Source organism: Oryx dammah, unplaced genomic scaffold, assembly GCF_014754425.2.
Source record: "Oryx dammah isolate SB20612 unplaced genomic scaffold, SCBI_Odam_1.1 HiC_scaffold_4, whole genome shotgun sequence".
In the NCBI taxonomy this organism is placed as follows: Eukaryota; Metazoa; Chordata; class Mammalia; order Artiodactyla; family Bovidae; genus Oryx; species Oryx dammah.
In genome coordinates, this window is record NW_024070188.1 from 17,437,651 (window position 1) to 17,461,876 (window position 24,226).

Here is a 24,226-nt window from a genome sequence, read left to right on the forward strand (position 1 = left end):
GAGTAATGCTATAAGTAAGAAAAATGTATATTTCTTATATTTCAGACAAGTCTGCTATCAGAAAGAATTCCTACTCCAGTAGAGGGTTCTGATTCTATTTCTTTGGTTAGCCAAGAATCCCAGAACATGTAAGTATGATTGACTTAAGCACATCTGTTTTTTCACATTTGCTAAAATAGTTTTAAAATGAGAAATGTATAGATACTGTGGCAAAAAAAAAAAACAAAGAAAAGTTCATCTAGGGGAAACTTTAGAGATCATATATACTTGTATTTTTTATAAGAAAAAAATAGCAGTATTTATTATATTTCAACCAGTATTTACATTTGGAGTTAGGAAATGTGACATATTATAGTGCTTTCAGAAAACTTGGAAAATTACCAAATACTAAAATTGGAAATTCAGTAGAACTTTTCAAATGGCCAATGAAATCTGTTTACATTTAAAATATAACTTCAAAATGTGTGGGAGTACTGTTTAATTAGATTTTGGCATTGGAGAATTCTTTAAATCATTATTTATACTAATTTGTAAAAATTTTTATTTGTTTATTTTTGGCTGTGCTGGATCTTTGTTGTTCTGCACAAAGACTAGTTGCCGTGACCAGGAGCTACTCTCTAGTTGCAGTGCATAGGCTTCCCTTTCTGGTGACTTTTCTTGTTGTGGAGCACTGGCTCTAGGGAACAGGGGCTCAGTAATTGTGGCCCACGTCGTTAGTTGCCCCGCTGCATGTGGCATCTTGCCAGAGCAAGGATAGAACCCTTGCATTGGCAGGTGGATTCTCAACCACTGGACCACCAGGGAAATCTCTATACTAATTTTTTAATTTAGATGCTTTCATATTTTTTCCCACAGTTATCAATAGGATATGGAGTCAGATTAATGGGAACTATATAAACATATATTTTTAAAAATTAAGGTCATATATTCATGGAGTCTCTTTTTAATAGAGTATTGGCATAATCTGAAAAGATAATTAGAGTTTTAAGTGGTAGTCTAGAGAAATTGAAAAAAAAAAATGTGTCTTTAGATAGGCATTGTTTAACTAAAAAAAAGCCAGTCAAACAAAATCTTTTTCGTTTCCTTAATGGTGTAATGCTTAACAAATAGTTAATTTTCTAAATGTCAGCTATAATTTTTTTTTGATATAGTTGTGAAACTTAAATCAACTACAACTTTTTCCTTACATGAAGGGGTGAGTAAAAATGTTGCTGCAATTAATTTTTCAGGTAATTTTTATGTCTGTTTTCTTTGATTTATGATTTATTGTCTTCATTCATTCATTCATTTTCTACTCATGTATTTAGGTATTTATTGGACTGAGTGCTTTGCTGAGTTCTGTGGATGCCTACATACCTTAGAGAACTTATTATATAGTATAAAATACAAATAAGTAAATACAATATGGCAATATAGTATGCTAAATTTATGATGCAAATCATAGAGGGTTCATACAGGCTAACTTGGGGAAATCTTTCCAGAAGAAGTTATAATTAAAGTAAGTTTAAGTTAATACATGGATATTAATTGTCTAGAAAGGGTAGAACATTATTTCCGGTGGAAGACATAGTATGGTCAGTGGGCTGTAAGTGAGAGGCAGCATGAAAGTGTTGTGAGTCACTCAGTCACGTCTGACTGTTTGTGGTCCATAGACTGTAGCCCACCATGCTTCTCTGTGCATGGAATTTTCCAGGCAAGGATACTGGAGTGGGTAGCTATTCCTTACTCCAGGGGATTTTCCTGACCCTAGGAACAAACCAGGTCTCTTGCATGGCAGACAGATTCTTTACAGTCTGAGCCACCATAATATATGCATTTAGCAGAAGATATTAAGAAAAAGTGGCAAAAATACACAGAAGAACTATACAAAAAAGATCTTCCTGACCCAGATAACCACAGTAGTGTGATCACTCGACTAGAGCCAGACATTCTGGAATGTGAAATCAAGTGGGTCTTAGGAAGCATCACTCCAAACAAAGCTAGTGGAGGTAACAGAATTCCAGATGAGATATTTCAAATCCTAAAAGATGATGCTGTGAAAGTGCAGCACTCAATATGCCCACAAATTTGGAAAACTCAGCAGTGGCCAAAGGACTGGAAAGGGTCAGTTTTCATTCCAATCCCAAAGACGGGCAATGCCAAAGAATGTTCAGAATACCGCACAACTGCACTCATCTCACACAACAGCGAAGTAATGCTCAAAATTCTACAAGCCTGGAGAATGTACATGAATAGTACATGAACCGAGAACTTCCATGTGTTCAAGCTGGATTTAGAAAAGGCAGAGGAAGCAGAGATCAAATTGCCAACATCCGTTTGGAACATTGGAAAGCAAAGAGAGTTCCAGAAAAAACATCTACTTCTGCTTTATTGACTACTCCAAAGACTTTGACTGTGTGGATCACAGCAAACTGAAAACTTCTTCAAGAGGTAGGAATACTAGACTACCTTACGTGCCTCCTAAGAAACCTGTATGCAGGTCAAGAAGCAACAGTTAGAACTGGACACGGAACAACAAATTTTTCCAAATTGGGAAAGGAATACATCAAGGCTGTATATTGTCACTCTGCCTTATTTACTTTATATGCAGACTACATCATGCGAACTTCCAAGCTGGATGAATCACAAGCTGGAATGAAGATTGCCGGGAGAAATATCAATAACCTCAGATATGCAGATGACACCACCATTTTGGCAGAAAGTGAAGAGGAACTAAAAAGCCTCTTGATGAAAGTGAAAGAGGAGAGTGAAAAAGCTGAGTTAAAACTCAGCATTCAAAAAACGAAGATCATGGCATCCAGTCCCATCACTTCATGGCAAATAGATGGAGAAACAATGGAAACAGTGACAGACTTTATTTTCTTGGGCTCCAAAATCAGTGCAGATGGTGACTGCAACCATGAAATTAAAAGATGCTTGCTCCATGGGAGAAGAGCCATGACTAACCTAGTCAGCATCTTAAAAAGCAGAGACATTACTTTGCCAACAAGGGTCTGACTAGTGAAAGCTATGGTTTTTCCAGTAGTCATGTATGGATGTAAGAGTTTGACTATAAAGGAAGCTGAGCTCCAGAGAATCGATGCTTTTTAACTGTGGTGTTGGAGAAGACTGAAAGTCCCTTGGACTGCAAGGAGATCTAACCAGCCAATCTTGAAGGAAATCAATCCTGAATACTCATCAGAAGGACTGATGCTGAAGCTGAAACTCTTAAACTTTTGCCACCTGATCTGGAGAATGGACTCACTGGAAAAGACCCTGATGCTGAGAAAGATTGAAGGTGGGAGGAGAAGGTGATGACGGAGGATGAGATGGTTGGATGGAATCACCGACTCAATGGACATGAGTTTGAGTAAACTCCAGGAGTTAGTGATGGACAGGGAGGCCTGGAGTGCTGCAGACCATGGGGTTGCAAAGAGCTGGACACGACTAAGCGACTGAATTGAACTGAACATTTCTGTCCCGATCAACTGTCAGACTTCCCTCACCCTTAGAAGCAGAGCTTACAAAGATCAACCATAACTGCATAGTAGAACAGAGCTTCCTACAAGTACCTGGGTTGCAAAGAAGTGCTGGATTTGGGGAGAGGCATCACCTAGCCTAGCATTCTTAATCCTCCTACAAGTCTCCTGAGTCCCTTCAAGGGGGAAAGTGAGTGATTAGGTGAAGAGCGGCAAGCAGTATTAAACTGGGGAATGTGCTCCATGTGTAAAATTTGATGCTGGAGGAAAAGGAGTTTCCTTCAACATCTGATATTACTCTTGGAAACAAAGGTTTAATGGTTTTTGATATAATAGAACTGTTTTCATTTTTGTCATCAAAATACCTCATGGAGTTGAGTATCTTTTGTATTTTTGAACCATTGGTATGTGTGGGCATTATTTTTCCTTTGTAGGTAACACTTGAGTGTAGAACCATTTTGGTCAGTTAACTAGACTAGCCTTTCTCTGGCATGTAGCAGGTGCTTGATAGCTTGGTTGAATGGGTAAAAGAATGAATAACACCTCTCCTGCCACCAGGCACTAGTTTCTAAATAATGACATGGACCATAACATTTACTCAGTCTTACTGAAGAAGGTAAAATGAAGAGTTGCTAAAATCTATAGTTTTGAGCCTGTGACAGACTAATGTGAGGTAGTTTGATCTTATTTCCTCAGAGCTTATGTTGGAGATTTCCTCTCCATCCTTTCATATATTGGTGCTTACAGTACTATAGGGAAGGTAGAAGCTACTGTGTAGTCATCATAGGTGATATCTCTAAATCTGGACATTGAAATGCAACCCCAAGTAAGACTTCTCAAGGCTAGTTTGATATCAGTGATTGCAATGACTACAAACTATATGGGACTTTACCTAGTGACTCAGATGGTAAAGAATCTGCCTGCAGTACAGAGTCACAGGTTCGATCCCTGGGTTGGGAAGATCCCCTGGAGAAGGGAATGGCAACCCACTCCAGTATTCTTTCCTGGAAAATCCCATGAACAGAGAAGCCTGGCAGGCTACAGTCCATGGGGTCTCGAAGTATTGGACACGGCTGAGGGAGTAACACTTTCACTTTGCACTTTCACAGACTGCTTAGGGGCCATCCTTAGGGTGACTGTAGAGAAGAAAATAATCACAGAAAAACCAAAGATGCCCACCCTGCCCCGACCAGTTACATGGGGCCTTTGGTAAATCTCGACAGGGAAGTAACAGGTATCTTTGGTCTGCAAAAACAGCCTTTATGAATAAACACCTAAAACTTAAGTCCATGAGAGTGTCTAACCCTCTATTAATATCTGACCACTCAAAAACTGGAGTTCGCATAAGCTAACAAAGCAGTGAGATTGTTACCTGTTGTCCTCGGGGAAGGGTTCTCCAAAGACAGGAGGCAAATTCTATAGCTTAGATTTTCCGTTTTGAAACATTGAGTGTTTTCATTGTAATTTGAAGGAATAGTTAAATGCTAAGTTAATAGAAACAATAAACTAAAATATATTAACTCTTTCTCAGGATTGTGTGATACAACCTGCAAGTTTTTGCCTGTGTTTTATGTTTTGGAGAGTCAGAGTAGACTTTTTAAAAACATAATTTATTTAATGGCTAATGGTTCATTCAAGATTTTTTATTTCTGAATGAATAATTTTTAACTATATTTTTTTAAAAAAGCATATTTTTAAATCTGAATATTTGCTGTATTGATGTTAATTTGTTTGAAGTATTTTTGTGATGTTAGAAAATTCTTTAGCTGTAATTATTTCTCATTTTTTTATTCTTAGTACTTTTTGCAGCCATTGCTTCCCCTGACCAATTTATTTGCATTAGTTTATGCAAAGATCAGGTTTTGATTTTGCTGATGTTCTCTTTCCTTCTCTATCTTCTCTCCTCTCACTTTAGTAGGATAGGAGAGCAAGTGAAAAGACAATTGAGAATGGATATCAATAGAAGAAATCTACATCAGACATTCTAACTTTAATACATTTTGATATGTAACACTTTCATTATTAAGCTCTTAAAAATATTGTTATCTTGATTTTCCCCTTTAAATCCATGAAATATTTGAAATGTATTTAACTTTCAAAATGTAGTTTTTTCTTTAACTACTGACTTCTAATTCATTTCTGTTCTTTTCAGAAAACATTGTATGATATATATACTTTTGGGTGGGTTGAGATTTTGTGTTGTAGTACAGGATCAGTTAAAAATCTGTCTTTACTTGAAAATACTATTTTATGTTCTTCATTGGAAGTAGATAGAGATATTCCAAATTTTTTAATATTACCACAATATTTTGTCTGCTTATGTATAATCATTCACTTTGAAAGTTTACTTGTCCATTTTTCTCTGTAATTCTTGGGTTTTGTTTTACATACTTGCATTTTATGCTCTTCAGTTCAGTTCAGTCGCTCAGTCGTGTCCGACTCTTTGCGACCCCATGAATCGCAGCACGCCAGGCCTCCCTGTCCATCACCAACTCCCGGAGTCCACTCAGACTCACATCCATTGAGTCAGTGATGCCATCCAGCCATCTTATCCTCTGTTGTCCCCTTCTCCTCCTGCCCCTAATCCCTTAGGAACATAAAAATTCACTGTTTCTTGGGAACTTTTACAGTAGTATCTCATTACTTCTTTCCATTAAGTTTTATATTATATGATACTAGTATTGTATATATACTTTGCCTTAGTATTTGCAGAGTACCTTAGTTAAGGATATATCTATTTTCAGATAGCTCAGTAAGGCTTTCTTTTTTTCATAAAGCAAAAAAATCTCATGAAATATTATCAGGCATTGACTTACCGATGCAGTTTGAGATCCAGCCTCCTTTTCTTAGGAGAAAACATCACTAATGTTTTCTTTTTGTGCTCAAGGTTGCACGATGGCTAACCTCTAGAGCTCACAGCTTTCAAAGAGGAAAAAGGTTGTAGAGACAAATGGCTTCTTTTCATTCTTTACTTTTATCTAGGAAAGAAATCTCTTCTCATTAACATTTTTGTGAACATCTTGCTGGATGTGCCCTATGGCCATTTCTTGCTGTATGGGAATTGATGAAAAAGGAGCTTAGATGGAGATTGGGTCAGCCTATTAAAGTATTTTTTTTCATCTCTTTATTTTCTGTCACTCAGAATAGTAAATTTTGAATTTTTTATCCAATCTGACAATTCTTATTTTTTATTAGATGAGTTTTAAGTTTTTTACATTTTTGCAATGCTGATGTTTGGGTCTTATTTTTCTTTTTGTATTTTCTATTTCTATTCTGTTTTCTTTACTTTTCTCCTTTACTTCCTTATCTTAGATCAGTACATTTTATCCTATTTTCCCCTTTCTTTTGACTTGATAAATCACTGTTATGTTTCTTTTAAGTGGTTATTCCTAATTTCTCAATATACATTTAACCATATATTTTTCTAAGAAAGTATAAAGTAATTGGGTATTTATATCATGTTTTGAAAAGCAGTATGGAGTTTAACATACCTTGACCAGTTACTGTTCCTTTAAATACTCTATAGTTCTGTCTTGTTATAGTTATCTAGAATTTTGGTTTAATGTTTTTAATCATCTAGTTTATGTCTTCACACAGAAATTAAATTTGTATCTATTATTTTACTCCATTTGTTGAAGCTTGTAGGCCATTCTTTCTGATAGGCTCCTTTTTTTCCCTTACTGAAAGATGTTTTTAAGTTTCTAACTATAGGTCTTAAGGTAGTAGAACTAAACTTTTAATTGTTCTTAAGGCTTTGAGGAAAGCAAACTGATCTTTCTGTGTCTGAAAATAGCTATTCTCCTTTCAGCCCACACAAACCACCCCCACCTCCTGTTCAGAGCTTTTGAGGTCTCACATTTTCTCTCCTCTAAATGGTAGTTTATCTGGCCATAAAAGTTTGGATAGACCACCCTTTCTTGGTACTATTTGAGGTTTTACTCCATTGTCTTCTGGAGTAAGTAGTAACTGATAAATCTGTTAGTATAACCACTTGTATAGGTCATATCTTTTCTCTCATAGCTTTTAATTTCTTTCTTTGGATATTTGCTACTTCTGTGTGATTAGTTAACTCCTGCTTAGTACTTTGATTTTTTTTTTTTAAATCAATAGACTGGACTGATACCTTTTTTTTGATCTATAAAATTCTTAGTATTTTTCAAATATTTCTTCCATTCTCTTGGACTCTTGATTAGATGTATTTGAAAGCTTTTAGTATGTTCTGTCTCATCTGTATTTACTTCAAAACCAGTCCTACTTCTTTGTCCTTCTTTATCCAAGAGATATTTATTTTGTGTTTGAACATGGTTATATCTTTGACCATTGGTATGTGATCACCACTGATGGATATCTGTCAACATGTACTGATTGTTTCTTTTTTAATCAGAAAAGTCCTGGATCTCAAATCTCTTACCAGTTTTAAAACATACTTCTGAAACTTCCTTGGGCAACAAAAGGCCACACATTTCCACACTCTGTTTCATTGTACATATAAACATTTGATTTTTACCTATTTTAATATCCAGCTTGTTTTTCCAAGCAAGTAGGAATAGGATGGGTAGAAAATTTTATCTTACTTTGATACTTCAGATGAAGTGCTGATATCCCTTCCTGTGTTTCCAGATTTGTAGCTCTGACTCTCCTGTTTACTGTATGACTTCTGAATGTTTTGAGTTGTTGTCCTTTTCTTTTTCTCTGGAGAATGCTACTGGCCTTTTAGAAGTATTCTGAGGAAAAAAAGGTCATTTCCCAAAAGTAAAACTAATAACCAGTGAAAATAAAGCGCCTGATATACTTTAGAAAGTCAAAAGACAAATACTCCTTAATGAAAAGGATGTATAGAAATAATGGAGAGCTGGGGCTTGGGGAATTTAGGCACAGCAGAATTTTAATAGGAGATGTGGAATGAGATTAAGACCTGGTTGAGAGAATTTTGGTATAATGAAATGCTGGTATGTGCAGTTAATATTTGATTCATTTAGTGAAGGAAAATTATTAGATAGTAGAAGAAAGAATAACAGCTCACTGTTAAGGAAGCCATGCTGTTTATCTTATTTTTAAACAGTTGAATACTTTGCAGCCAGTGTGTTCTCTGTAAGTTTAATTGTTGGTAGTATTAAGCTGAGTTTTTTTTTTTCCAGCTTTGAGAATAATAAAGACAATAAAGACATTTATATCTTTCTTTTTACCTCTTTCAGTGTGGCTTGGGAAGAGAATTTGTTAGATGATTTACTAAATTTTGCTGCCACTCCCAAAGGACTATTGCTTCTTGAAAGAACAGGTGCCATCAACGAATGTGTGACATTTATGTTCAACCGATATGCAAAAAAATTACAGGTGCGAATTATCATCTGCCACAGGCAAAAGGAACTTTTGTTTCTGTAGACATTAAGAACATCATTCTGATTTCTTTGTGTGAAGAGATTATTAAACTTCAATTAAAAACTCATATAGCATTGTAATATTTAACTTGATATTTTTTCAAGAAAGCATTAGAGTTGATATTGGTATCTATGACTATTTTACAAGATGAAACAACTGAATGAAATTGAAAAACTCATTCATCCAGATGTTTTATAAATATATCAGACATCTGGATATATTAAAACTCAATAGAATTCCATTTTTGGGTCTAAATGTGTCAATGAGAGTTTAGGGTTCACATTTTGAAATAAATAAATATATTTGTAGAAGGCTTTTATTATTGCTACTGTTTAAATTTAAAATCTAGGCCTTTCTTACAGAGATCATTGAAGTATGTTCATTTTTTTTGCTATTACAGTAAATATCCCTAGACTTCAGAGCTTCTTAGGATCATAGGTGTACTTTTTGTTGTTTTTGCTGTTGTTTTTGTTTGCTTTTTTTTTTTTTTTAATTGGGATATAGTTGCTTTACAATGTTATGTCGATTTCCACTGTACAGGGAAGTGAATCAGCATATGTATGCTTTTAAAAGTGTTTCCTTTTATCTCTGGAAGTTGCTGTTTCTTGATGTTCTTACTGTAGCTTAGCAGAAAGGGCTAGGGCCTCTTGGGGATCTTTTATTTATTTATTTTTATAGAAGAGCATTAATCCCTTTCATGATCACTTTCTACCTTCACAAATAGCCTCCCAAAGGCCCCACTTCCTACCATCCCCTCTGGGGCTTAGGATTTCAATTTAGGAATTTTTGCAGGACACAGACATTCATAATACAGCAAATGTAGAAGTTTTCAGGCTTTTAAAGTTTATATAAATTGTGTTTTGATCTGTTGGTGAGTTTGAATTTCTCCTTGTATACTAGTTAACCATTTGGGTTTTCATTTTTGTTCCGTTTCTGAAAATATTCAAGCAATTCAAAGACATTTTTCTTTCTCATTCAGATGCTTGAGACCATTCAGACACAACTTTTTACTATTGTGATAATACACCTAGGATTAGATGTTATTTTTTTTATATTCATAAAATTTAAAGCAATCTGATCTTCCTTTGTATTGTGCTATTAGTTGTAATAGAAGATGTTCCCTGGACCTCAGTAAATTACAACCATATAATTTAGTATAATACTTTAATATCAATTTATACCATTCAAGACATTTTTTGAAAATTTAGACTCTGAGTTGTCTTGTAAGAAAGCAGCTAGACTTTCTTTAATTTTGCTGAAAATAATGTTGAGATTCAAGCTGGTATAAATGATCTGCCTGTGTTCACACATGTAGTTATTGATGGCAGTAATTCTAGAACTGAGATTCTGGTCTTATATTTTAACAGTGTCCATGAAATCTAAGTCTTGTTTAATGACTCCCCTGTAACTTCTCTGAAGGTTTTCTTTGCCTCTTTTTTAGTATTTAGTCTTGATTGGGAGACCCCTATGGCTACGTATCTGAATCAGTAGGGTCGTTTGGGATGATTGATGAGTAAGGTGTTTTTCTTCCTGTCATGGAAAAAGGCATGTGGGAAAAGATAAACACTTACTTTGCTGTACTTCTATGTTATCTACTTGCTGAATTGATGGATGGTAAAGAAAGGAACATGGAGAATGAGATTTGGAAGGCAAATTTATAGATGTGAGCAGCAAAAAAATTGAAGAAATAAGCCTAATTTTTTTTTCCAGTCTTTTAGTTCCCCCCTTTTTTGCCCTTAAAATAGAATGTATAGTTTATATTTTAAATATTTGATTGAAACATATGCTTATCCTTTTAATAAAATGTTGAAAAATACAAATTCTAAATGGTTAGCTCTATTTAGAAGTCAAACACTTTGGCTAAGATCAGGCTGACCTATGAAGTCTGAGGAAGGAGGAACATTTTATAGTGTCTTTGTTATTTCCTTATTGTGATTTTTGCTAAGAGATACTTCTGAACTTTACCATGAGTATATGTATAATATTCTCTGTGAAGTAGCAATTATTTCTGGTTTTCCACAATGTATATTAAATGAGGATTATGTGTGTGTGCATGTGTGTATAACTTCCTCCTTTGGGAAAAAAAAAATCATATTGCCTCTAAAAGGATGATTTTTAAGAAGATACCATTGTTCTTTTTAAAGCTGTTTATTTGAAAGCCCAGTGTAAAAATTGGCAGTCAATACAGATTAATAAATGATAATTTATTATTTAAGAACCAATTAAAGGATAAAATAGTAAGATAACAGAAATAAGAGTTAGAAGGAATCTCTTTTCATTTAGTCCAAAGTCCCTTATTTTATATATAAAGAGACTTAGAGACATAGTGACTTGTTTAAGGTCATGAAGCTTCTTAGTTTTAGGGCTGGTACCAGAGCCTAGTTCTGAAATAAGATTGTCAAAAATATTTGTTAGTATTAACTCACTGATCATTATAGTTTTTTTTTTCCTGCTCTTGTTATCTTTACTTGAAAGACTGTCTAGCATTTTAATAAAGATATCAGTAAGTCTGCATATAAAATGTAAATAAAATATTAGCATGCTATGTTTTCCTGCTTCTCATGTTTTCTTATTTACATTAGATCAGCAGGCATCAAAAGTTTGGTTATGGAGTTTTGGTTACACAAGTGGCATCAACAGCAGCAGGTGCGATAGCTCTACAAAATTCAGGTAAGTTCTTTAAAAGTATAATTTAAATAAAATGAGCCAGTCGATACAAAATTCAGCTGCCATGATCAAGTATCGGCTATTTCACTCTGAAGTTCTTCTTCCCAAGTTAGGCCGTAGGTAAAAGAGTGTTAATGGTATTTCCTTTTCTCTTCCATGAAATCTCACTAGGAATTTTTTTTCTGTAAAATATATGCAATTTTTTCTTTCCTCAGAACAATGGTACATAACGAACCTAAACTAAGATATACCTAATGGCTTTAAGAACCCGTTACTTCATAAATCAAAAGTGTATCATCTTTTCTTGAATAGTTCCATCTGATAGGCTTTAATGCTCAGTTTCAGTGATTTATATATGAATCAATATTTATAGTCATAATAGTTGTCGCACATACATATCATTTTCTTATTCCCTTTTCTCTTCCTTTCTTGAAAGATTCTCACCCACTTAATTTTCACCACTATTTCTGGAGTTTATAGTCAGCATGTATTATCTACTACAGATTGGATTTTTAAGATGTTCAAACGTTGAAGACTTAATATATTGTAAAGTTACCTGAACCCTGCACCAGAGACCAGATGTAGTCTCTGATAGAGATGCTGTGATTATATTTAAACCTTAGAAGTGAAGAATCATAACCTCAGTGGTTACTATTGAATCTCTCCTCAAATGAAAATATTTTTCTATGGTGTACCTAAATCTTAAGTATTTTTTGGCTGAACTTACTTGAACTGCTTATATTATGAAACATATTTCTTGGCAGAAGCTGTCCTAAGCGAACCACTTACTGCTTTACTCAGAATAAAATCCAATTTATTTATAGTACTCAGGGGCACATTAATGGAAACATTTGAAGACTAGATTCAATCCCAGTTTCCCTGTTGGTCGAGTCATTAAGCTTCTAAACCTTACAGTATCCAGCTTTCCTTCAAAGGATTAAATGCAATTTTTCATAGGACAAAGGAAGGAAGACTGACACTGCCTGAGTTCCTATGATGTCTTAGGTACTGCATTAAGAACTCTATGTATATCGTTTCATTTATACTTTACAGCAACCTTCAAATGTAGCACTTTTTGTTTTCACATTGGGAACTGATGCTGTTAGAATTCAAAAGATTCAAGGATATATAACTTAATAAGCTGGCAGATTAGTAATTTGAATGCTGATAGTCTTGATTTAAGAGCCTATATATTTTGTTATGCTAGAAACCCATTCTGCTCTAATGTGTTACTGCTAAATTACTGATTTTATGATTAGGTATTCTGTTTTACACTTTTCCATATGCTTTGATTCCTCATAAAAAAATTTGATAATCAAACTCAGTGGTCACTTTCATTTAGATATGTAGTATCTGACTCAGGAAAATTTGAAGACTGTATAGAACCAAAAGTTGTATGAAATAGAGAACTGTTATAAGCATATGGAAATACAAAAGGATAGTTACATTAGAGAAAGAGAACACATGTACTCTTCGGTTGCTTATGGTGCCTCCTGATGCCTCCTTCCAGGCTGCATTTCACTGTTAGCTCATTTGCAGAGTAATGTGTAAACTTTTTTGCTTTTTTTCAGGAAAACATGCTGAGAGATTATTGACTAGAGGATTAAAAACTGGGACTCAAAATTCAGTCCCCTAGGGGAATAGTTTTGAGAGTTTAGTCATTACATGGTTTCATAATAATGAGAGTTTAGTCATTACATAGTTTTATCATAAGCATATATTAACAATATCAGCACTAATTTCTACCAAGGTTAGAGTTTATTTCTTATACAGGATTCCAGTATGGCTTTTGTCATTGTGGAACAGTCTCGTCAGAAGGATAATTATGTCTTTCTATCACAATTCAAAGAAGTAATATACTATCAATATGATGTAAAATTCTTCTTAGGGTTTATTAATGCACTTATAACTGAATTATGGGCCAATCTGGAATGTGGAAGAGATGATGTTAGACTAACCCATCCCAGATCTACTCCAGTGGACCCTATTGACCAAAGTTGTCAAAAGGTAAGAAATGATTTATCTAATAATGTATAGATTTTAAGTATCTCTCAAATTGCTTCATCCGGACTTTAATCTATATTCAGTTACAATCAGCAGCCTTTCCTAAGTTTGCCCTTTCCCTCCTTTCTTTCATTTCTAACTTGATGTTTTTAAAATAAACAGACAGAAATTCCAGTGTTCCTTGGGAATTGTCTTGCAAGAACATTCTTTTTTTTATGATATTCCTACTCTATTTTATTTGGGATTTCTTTGGAGGGAATGATGCTGAAGCTGAAACTCCAGAACTTTGGCCAACTCATGCAAAGAGTTGACTCATTGGAAAAGACCCTGATGCTGGGAGGGATTGGGGGCAGGAGGAGAAGGGGACGACCGAGGATGAGATGGCTGGATGGCATCACTGACTCGATGGATGTGAGTCTGAGTGAACTCTGGGAGTTGGTGATGGACAGGGAGGCCTGGTGTGCTGCGATTGACGGGGTCACAAAGAGTCGGACACTGCTGAGCGACTGAACTGAACTGAACTATATTTTATACTATAATTTTTCTCAGTAAATATCATAGACATCAGACAAAATAATAAACGTGGACTTAAAGGAACTAGAAAAAGAACAAACAAATCCAAATTTAATAGAAGGAAAGAAATAATAAAAATCAAAACAGAAATAGAGAGTAAAAGTGAAAGTAGAAAAAGAACAAGCAAACCCAGATGTAATAGAAGGAAAGAAATAATAAAAATTGAAACAGAAATAGAGACTAAAAAACCAATAGAAAAGATCAGTAAAACTAACAGCTGATTTTTTTGAAAAGATAAACAAAATTAATAAACCTTTAGCTAGACTTCTCCAAAAAAGAGAGGACCCAAATAGATTGGAAATGAAAAAGAAGTTACAACTCGTATCACAAAAGTCATGATATTACTATGGACAATTATATGCCAATTAAGTGGACAACCTAGGAGAAATTGTATATTTCTAGGATTTTACCCATCTTTCAAGATTGAACCAGGAATAGAAAATATGAACAGTCAAATGACCAATAATTAAATTGAATTAGTAATTTTTAAAAGACTCCCAACAGACAAAAATCTAGGATCAGATGGCTTCACAGGTGAATTATATGAGACATTTAAACAATTAATCCTTCTCCTTAAACTATTCCATATTTGAGATGAAGAAATATTTCAGAATTCAGTCTGTGAGGCCCACATCACCCTGATTCAGAAACAAGACTATGAAAAAAATATATAGACCAGTATCACTGAAGGTAGTTGCAAAAATCCTCAATAAAATACTGGCAAATCAAATTCAACCATATATTAAAGGGGTCATACACCATGATCAAGTGGATTTATCCCAGGGTTACAAGGATGGTTCAGTATCTGAAAATTAGTTGGTGTGATAGTCTGCATTAATAATTGAAGGATAAAAATCACATCATCTTAGTAGATATAGAAAGAGCTTTTGACAAAATTCAACATTCATTTATGAAACTCAACATTCACTGATGTATGAATGGATAAAGAAAATGTGGTATAGATATAGAATGAAATATTACTCAGCTATACAATAAAATGAAATCTTGCCATTTGTGACATGAATGGACCCAGAAAAGCGAGAAAAGTTAGATCGAGAAAGACAAATACCATATGATTTCATTTATCTGTGGATTCTATTTTTTGGGGGGATTTAATTTTATTGTCATTTAAATGTTAGGAATCAATGACGTAGCTTCCATATATAAAGAGATTCATTTAAAAGTTTTAATCTAGTTTCTCCTTCCTTCTCTCTATAGCTTTGCTTTTGCTGTATGCTAGACAATAACACATAGCTATGTAAATTTAAATTAAAACTAAAAGTAAAAATTCAGTCTCAATTACATTAATCATATCTTAAGTGCTTATCTGTAGTCACATGTAGCTAGTGACTATCATATTGTACAGTTTAGAACATAAAATTTCCATCACCACAGAAAATTTTATTGAATAGCCAGGACCGTGGAGCTAGGGTGATACTGTTGAATAGTGTCTGAAGATTATTTATTTTGTAGTGAGTAATCTTAGCCTGTAAATAAGGAAATGCAATTAGTTCTGCTATCAAATTTTTGATTATATGTCTTTGACCAAGACCCTTTCGCTCCTCTGGTCCTCAAGTTTTCTCATCTATTAAATGAGAAATTGAATTAAACTATTCTTTCCATTATCTCAATGTTCTGATTTTTGTGAAAATTCTTTTTTTCCTTTCCTTTTTAAAAATGTATTGATTTTTAAATTGAAGGATAATTGCTTTACAGAATTGTGCTGGTTTCTGCCAAACATCAAAATGAATCAGCCATAGGTATACATATGTCCCTTCCCTTTGAACCTTCCCTCCACTTCACTCCCCATCCCACCCATTTAGGTTGTTACAGAGCCCTGGTTTGAGCTCCCTGAGTCATACAGCAAATTTCCATTGGCTGTCTATTTTACATATACTAATGTAAGTTTCCATGTTACTCTCTCCATAGATCCCACCCTCCCCTTACTCACTGCCCCCCACCCCTGTGCCCATAAGTCTGTTTTTTATGTCTGTAACTCCATTGCTGCCCTGGAAATAATTGCATCAGTACCATATTTCCATATTCTGTATATATATTAGTATATGATGTTTGTTTTCTCTTTCTGACTGACTTTACTCTATTTAATAGGCTCTAGGTTCATCCACCTCATTTGAACTGGCCCAGATAGATTCCTTTTTATGGCTGAGTAACATTCCATTGTATATATGTATCACAGCTTCTTCACTCATTGATTTGTCAGTGGACATACTAGCTATTGTAAATGGTGCCACAGTGAACCTTGGGGTACATGTGTCTTTTTCAGTTTTGGTTTCCTCAGGGTATATGCTTAATAGTGGGATTGCTGGGTCCTGTAGTGGCTTTATTCCTAGTTTTTTTAAGGAATCTCGAGTATACTGAGTTCCATAGTGGCTGTATCAATTTACATTCCCACCAACAGTGCAAGACTGTTCCCTTTTCTCCACACCCTCTCCAGCATTTATTGTTTGTAAACATTTTGACGATGGCCATTCTGACCAGTATGAGATGATATCTCATCGTAGTTTGATTTGCATTTCTCTAATAATGAGTGATGTTGAGCATCTTTTCATGTGTTTGTTATCCATCTGTATATTTTCTTTGGAGAAATGTCTATTTAGGTATTTTTCCCACTTTTTTGATTGGGTGTTTTTCTGGTATTGACTTGTATGAGCAGCTTCTGTATTTTGGAAATTAATCCTTTTTCTATTGTCTCATTTGCTATTATTTTCTCCCATTCCGAGGGTTGTCTTTTCACCTTGCTTATAGTTTCCTTTGCTGTTCAAAATCTTTTAAGTTTAGCTAGGTCCCGCTGTTTATTTTTGTTTTTATTTCTATTACTCTAGGAGGTAGATCACAGAGGATCTTGGTGTGATTTATGTCTCAGAGTGTTCTGCCTATGTTTTCCTCTAAGAGTTTTATAGTTTATGATCTTACATTTAGGTCTTTAATCCATTTTGAGTTTATATTTGTGTATGGTGTTAGGAAGTGTTCTAATTTCATTCTTTTACACATAGCTGTCCAGTTTTCCCAGCAACACTTATTGAAGAGGCTATTTTTGCCCCATTGTATATTCTTGCCTCCTTGGTTAAAAATAAGGTAACCTTAGGTGTGTGGATTTATCTCTGGGGGTTCTGTCTTGTTGCATTGGTCTGTATTTCTGTTTTTGTGCCAGACCATACTGTCTTGATGACTGTAGCTTTGTAGTATAGTCTGAAGTCAGGAAGATTGATTCCTCCAGCTCCATTCTACTTTTCAAGATTGCTTTGGCTATTCCGGGTCTTTTGTGTTTCCATATGAGGTGTGAAGTTTTTTGTCCTATTTTTGTGAAAAATGCCATTGGTAATTTGATAGGGATCTCATTGAATCTGTAGATTGCATTTGGTAGTATAATCATTTTTTATTTTAGTGAAAATTCTTTATGTGTTTGATCTTCAAAATTTCTGAGACTAGTGAACATTTTAAACTGGTAAGAGGAAAACTTAATAGTTACAAATAAGTGCAATTAATACAATAAAAACTAAATATACAAGTATTAACAGAATATAGGGCTTCTAGATGTGGATAGACTAAATAAGAAAGCCTTCTAGAAAAAATGTGGCAAACTTTTGAAAGCTTATAAAGTAACATAATAAGTCAATGGGAGGGCTAGAGGGAGCTCCTTAGTAGGATAAGAAAAGTTTGTATATGTGGCAGTCACTTGAAGGAGACTGCAGGCAGATTTGGTTGACTGCAGTGATGATTTCAGGCTGAGGAAACTTAATGGCAACTGAGGCTTTTGAGACTGAAGGGAAGAAAAGTGTCAATAAAGTGCCTTGAAAGTCATGCTAAGAACTTTAGACCTGATGTTTAGTAATGGGCAACCACTGCATACTTTTGCACAGGGCATCCAAAGAATGACCTGTGCCTGAGAAAAATATTTGGATTCTTGTCAATGAGAGAAGAGCAGGAGCTTAAAGTTCTCATGGAGAGATTAACTTGGTAAAATTGCATGAGAAAACGAGCTGATTTTGATAGGAAAAGCCATAGCTTTTTCTAATTAACTGTAATTATTAATAGATTACGTGAATTTCCAGTGAATGTATCAACAGTTAAACACTGAAAATAGCCTTGTGACCTGAGTGCCGTAATATATAGAATTTGTCATCTTGCCCCAGAACCCTGAAGTATTATATTTTCTTATACATCAGATATAACAATCCAAAGAATGAGAAAAATGTATCATTTCATTTTTGTCAGAACCAAACTGTCAGAGATACATGATATTTTAAAACATTTTCCAACTCTCAGTTACATTTTTCTTATAGTTTTTATGCATTGTCAGTACCTAGATTATTGTTGATGTTAACTATTTTGTACTTGTCATAGAAGCATATATTTTAGTTTTATGGGTTGATTAGGCTTATTTTAAAAACTCCCATTTGCATTAATGACTCTTCAGTGGATGTGATTGAGAAAAAAAAAATGAATGATTTGAACAGTTTTTTTTCTTCCCATCTAGTCTTTTCTAGCACTGGTGAACCTGTTATCTTATCCTGCTGTTTTTGAGCTGGTTGGCAATCAAAGTCTTCCTAATAAAGCAGAATATTCTCTTCGTGAAGTCCCAACAAGTGTTATTGTAAGTTATTTTCTTTTAATCTTTCACTTTTACAGTGCTACTTATAAGATATGTAGTAAAAATGCAATGTAACAGAAAAAAAATGGTACAATAAATCACATTTGAAAACTTGTTTATTTACCTATAAGTGAAAGTGAAGTCACTCAGTCGTGTCCAACTCTTTGTGACGCCATGGACTGTAGCCTACCAGGCTCCTCAGTCCATGGAATTTTCCAGGCAAGAGTACTGGAGTGGGTTGCCATTTCTTTCTCCAATATAGAATGTTAGCTTCCAAATTATCTGTAAATGGAATCTTTGATCCTGGCTGTTTAAAAATGGTGGCACCTATTGAAATAACAAGGTTAACGTGAGTTTGAGTAAGCTCCAGTAGTTAGTGATGGTCAGGGAAGCCTGGCGTGCTGCAGTCCATGGGGTTTCAAAGAGTTGGACATGACTGAGCGACTGAACTGAAAGGTTTCCCAAATAAGGAGAAGATCCAGCATATATAAAAGTTAGTGTATTAATTATTTTTAGATGATTCATGTTATTAGTCACACGATTATTGCTCCTTCATTGACTAAGATAATTAGGAATAAATTGTATCTAAAGAGTCCAATATGTTTTCTGTTTATATTTTAAATGATCTGTGTATTAACTGCCCTATGAGGGCAGTATATGAATATTTAATTTGAAACTTATTTTATATTCATATTTCAAAATGGGTAACTTATTTTAATCATTCAAGTGTATTAAGTTCCTCATTTTTTGTTAAATTTATGAATTAAACACCAATTTGTATTTAAATACAAATTAAATATGTGCATTATTAAGGAATCATTTAATTCTGAAATTCTGATCATTGCATTTATCTTTTGGTCAGTTTGTCCAGTGTGTTGTTTTTCTTATATCATTTTGACATTTTGAATTCTTCTAATTCTTGTTGACCCTAAACATTTTATTTTTAAGAATTTGCTCTACTTTGGAAATTTTTTGATAATTTATATGAATGAAATACAAATAAAATATTTTTCTCTTTAAACTTTTATATTTTTGAAGTGTCCCAATTTTAGCTTATACTTACTTGTATCTTGGCACTTCTTAAGTAGTTTTATAATTAACCATTTATCTGCCTGTCTTCCCTACTACAATGTGAGGACCTGAAAGCGAGTAGAATATCTTGGTCATATTTACATTTAGTAATAACTTGATAGTAGATATCCAGTGAATGGTTTTTGAAAGTATTTCTAATATTATTGCCTTTATTGAAATCTGTTATGGAACACAAGTATTATATTAAAGAAATGTGCTGTTATTTAATCTTGAGCAACTGCTCTGGCATTTGTTCTCAAGTTTTTGTGGATGTGCTATAGTGCATAGTCAAAAATACCTGTCCACTTAAGTAAAGGATTTGTCTTTAATATAGTCTTAAAATGATTAACTGCATATAGTTTTGCTAGTCCGTCTTGTTAATGACACTACATTTTAACCCTATAAATGAATTATTGCTTCCAGTAATCATTAAACAAGTATAAATTCTTATTAAAAAAAAAAAAAAACCTCCCTCGATGTATGTTGTCTTTTAGCTATCACCCTATAGTTTTCTTTTTTGTTTCTTTGTCAGAAAGTATCTTGAAAAAATTGCCTATATTTGAATTCTCAACTTCTTTCTCTTGTATCAACTCTAGAAGTCACTGTAATCTGGAGTCTTGCCTAACCAACTACTGAAATTGTTCTGCCAGAAGTCACTGATAAATATGTAATTCCCTAATCTAATGAAATCTTCCCCTCAGTTCAGTTCAGTTCAGTCGCTCAAGTGTCCGACTCTTTGCAACTCCATGAATCGCAGCATGCCAGGCCTCCCTGTCCATCACCAACTCCCGGAGTTCACTCAGACTCGTGTCCATTGAGTCAGTGATGCCATCCAGCCATCTCATCCTCGGTCGTCCCCTTCTCCTCCTGCCCCCAATCCCACCCAGCATCAGGGTCTTTTCCAATGAGTCAGCTCTTCGCATGGGGTGGCCAAAGTATTGAAGTTTCAGCTTTAGCATCGGTCCTTCCAAAGAAATCCCAGGGCTGATCTCCTTTAGAATGGACTGGTTGGATCTCCTTGCAGTCCAAGGCACTCTCAAGAGTCTTCTCCAACACCACAGTTCAAAAGCATCAGTTCTTAAGAGCTCAGCTTTCTTCACAGTCAAACTCTCACATCCATACATAACCACTGGAAAAACCATAGCCTTGACTAGATGGACCTTAGTCGGCAAAGTAATGTCTCTGCTTTTGAATATGCTATCTAGGTTGGTCATAACTTTCCTTCCAAGGAGTAAGCGTCTTTTAATTTCATGGCTGCAATCACCATCTGCAGCCATGATTTTGGAGCCCCCCAAAATAAAGTCTGACACTGTTTCCACTGTTTCCCCATCTATTTCCCATGAAATGATGGGACCAGATGCCATGATCTTAGTTTTCTGAATGTTAAGCTTTAAGCCAACTTTTTCACTCTCCTCTTTCACTTTCATCAAGAGGCTTTTTAGTTCCTCTTCACTTTCTGCCATAAGGGTGGTGTCATCTGCATATCTGAGGTGATTGGTATTTCTCCTGGCAATCTTGATTCCAGCTTGTGCTTCTTCCAGACTAGCGTTTCTCATGATGTACTCTGCATATAAGCTAAATCACCTTCCCCTATATTTAACTTAATTTACCATCTTGTGGCATTTTTGGAGTTGATTCATTCCTCCTCATTGTCATTCTTTTCTGTGGCAATAGTTCTAGGTCTCTTACAGCTTCTGTGGACTCTTTTGTGGACTTCTCTTCTGCTTTCTAATGTCCTTTAGGTTCAATCAGTTCAGTCACTCAGTTGTGTCTGACTCTTTGACCCCATGGACTGCAGCACATCAGGCTTCCCTGTCCATCACCAACTCCTGGAGCTTGTTCAAAGTCTTGTCCGTCATGCCATCTAACTATCTCATCCTCTGTCATCCCCTTCTCCTCCTGACTTCAGTTCTTCCCAATATCAGGGTCTTTTCCAGTGAGTCAGCTATTCACATCAGGTGGCCAAAGTATTGGGAGTTTCAGCTTCAGCATTAGTCCTTCCATTGAATATTCAGGACTGATTTCCTTTAGTATTGACTGGTTTGATCTCTTTACAGTCCAAGGGACTCTCAAGAGTCTTCTCCAGCACCACAGTTCCACACCTTTAGGTTCATTTCATCCAGTTCTGTGGCTTCGGTTCTACATTGACAACTCTCTGAACTGTATCACTTACTTGACTGCCAGATCTATACCCATATTTCTACCAGATAATGGACGTTAGGAAAACTCATAGAAATCTTAGATTTAACTCTGTCCACAACTGAATATTATGATTTTGTCTGTCTTAAATCAGTTCCATTTCTTATTTTTCTATCTCAGCATATGGCACTATCATTCACATAGTTGAATGAACTACACACTGGAAAGTCATTCTTGACTCCTCTTTATGGTAATTTTTCACTATTTATAAATTTTTCTCTCCTTCATGACTTGATCTTATTTACTTTGTTTATATTAAGACTACCTTAGTTTAGACCTTGGTTTCTTGTCTAGATTACTCCAGTGATATGTTAACTGTTTTTTCTTCCAGTCTTAGCTCATAAGTTATCCTCACAATGATCCTTTAAAAGTGCAGGCCAGATGCAGTCATTCTGTTTATTTCCTTTTTCCCTTTGTCTCCATACACAGTCCATGTTCCTTCACATTGTCTAATATCTAGTATAGTCTGTATAGAAGTTTCCTCTGTTGTGTCAAAGATGTCTTAGTGTTTTTCAGTTTCTCAAGTCATGATCCAAACAAGGTCCAGATGTTGTATTCAGTCATTATATCCTCTTCAGTCATTTTCTAAAACATTTTCCCCGTTTTGTTTCCATGCAGTTAACTTATTGGAGAAACTAGGCTACTTTTGCTTTGAGTTGTACTAATTGTTTCATTAAGAGATGTGAAATGGTGATTCTTTTTGTTGTTCTTTTTTGTATTTAACTGAAATTATTTAATAAGGGAGTCTGAAATACAGTTCTTTCAGAAATACCAAATAAATGCTTGATATTTTAATATGCAGAGTAATAAACTTGTGTTCTAGTAATCTGTAAAAGGGAGGTTTTATGATGGTTATTATCATAATGAACTTTTGGATTTTACACATATATTTCAACTCAGTGCATTCATTATTGCTTTTGATGGTCAAAATATTCTTTCTTTGTCTACTGACTCCTTTTGTTATTTGGTATTTTTCTTTATTGATTTATTTGATAGAATATTCCAGGCTCATTGTATACATTTTCTGGTTTAGGCTTTCTCCTCTTCTTTTTTAGATATCCCTTTGTTATTAGATTTAGGGCCTACTTGCTTAAGTCAAGATGATCTTACCTTGATTCTTAGTTACCTCTGCAAAGACCCTTTTTCTCAATAGGATAACAATCATGGATTTTGGGGATTAGAACATAGACATGCTTTTGCAGGGATAGTTAACCATTCTACTCACCACACTGCCAGAATGGCATTTTCATCTACCTCTTGTCTATAGACTAATGTTTGTATACCCCCAAATTCATTTATTGAAACTTCATTCCCAGTATGATGATATTTGGAGGTGGCGTCTTTAAGAGGTGAAGTGAAGTGAAGTAAAGTGAAGTGAAAAGTCTCTCACTCATGCCTCTTTGTCAGAGACTCAAGTCTCTGCCTCTTTGTGACCCCATAGATTATACAGTCCATGGAATTCTCCAGGCCAGATTACTGGAGTGGGTAGCCATTCCCTTCTCCAGGGGATCTTCCCAACCCAGGGATTCAGCCCAGGTCTCCCACATTGCAGGCGGATTCCTTATCAGCTGAGCCACAGGGGAAGCCCTTTAAGGGGTGAATAGTGCCTTTAAAAAAAAAAAGACCCTTGCCCCTTCTGCCATCTGAGGACACAGCAAAAAATGACTGTCTGTGAGCTAGAAAATAGATCCTCATCAGACACAAAATCTGGCAACTTGATCTTGTACTTCTCAGCCTCCAGAAATGTGAGAAATAAACTTCTGTTGTTTCTAAACCACCCAGTCTATGGAATTTTATTATAGTGTCCAGAATGGACTAAGACATTCCCTTCTTTGACAGAGTATAAGGAAGGACTTTTAATAGACTGAATTTTGCTTATAGATGTTCATGGACTAACTAGTTGCAAGCTACTCCTAATAATGCAAGTATGGGAGTATTGGCATTATGGTTTATCTGTTCTTTATCCTTCACTTGGCTCTTTCTTAAGTAAAAGGCATCAAATAGCACAAACACAAGCTTTGGGACAATTTTAAACGCAATAGGCACTCAAACATATATTGAGTTACGGGAAATGAATATTCTTCTTTGTTTTTCCAGTCTTGGTTTCATTCTGGCTTACTTGGTCATTTAACGTATTCTCAAGCTAGACAATATGCTTTAAAAAAAAATTTAAAACGTACAGAGTTTCTGACTCCTTTTTGCAAGTCTCAAGCCTTACTTGCACTAATTTGTTACTGGAAAGCTACAGCTTATTTTAGGAAAC

The 24,226-nt window shown here is 34.9% G+C and overlaps 1 protein-coding gene across 2 annotated transcripts in view; it reads left to right on the forward strand.

The window, feature by feature from the left end:
* TBC1D32 (TBC1 domain family member 32) overlaps positions 1–24,226 on the forward strand; it is a 197,984-nt gene that overhangs the window by 66,146 nt on the left and 107,612 nt on the right. For both annotated transcript variants that reach the window (XM_040239024.1, XM_040239025.1), the window contains 5 exons: positions 46–128; positions 8,654–8,792; positions 11,420–11,507; positions 13,393–13,511; positions 18,580–18,696. In XM_040239024.1, coding sequence (XP_040094958.1) covers positions 46–128; positions 8,654–8,792; positions 11,420–11,507; positions 13,393–13,511; positions 18,580–18,696 — 546 coding nt within the window. The remainder of the gene's footprint in view (positions 1–45; positions 129–8,653; positions 8,793–11,419; positions 11,508–13,392; positions 13,512–18,579; positions 18,697–24,226) is intronic.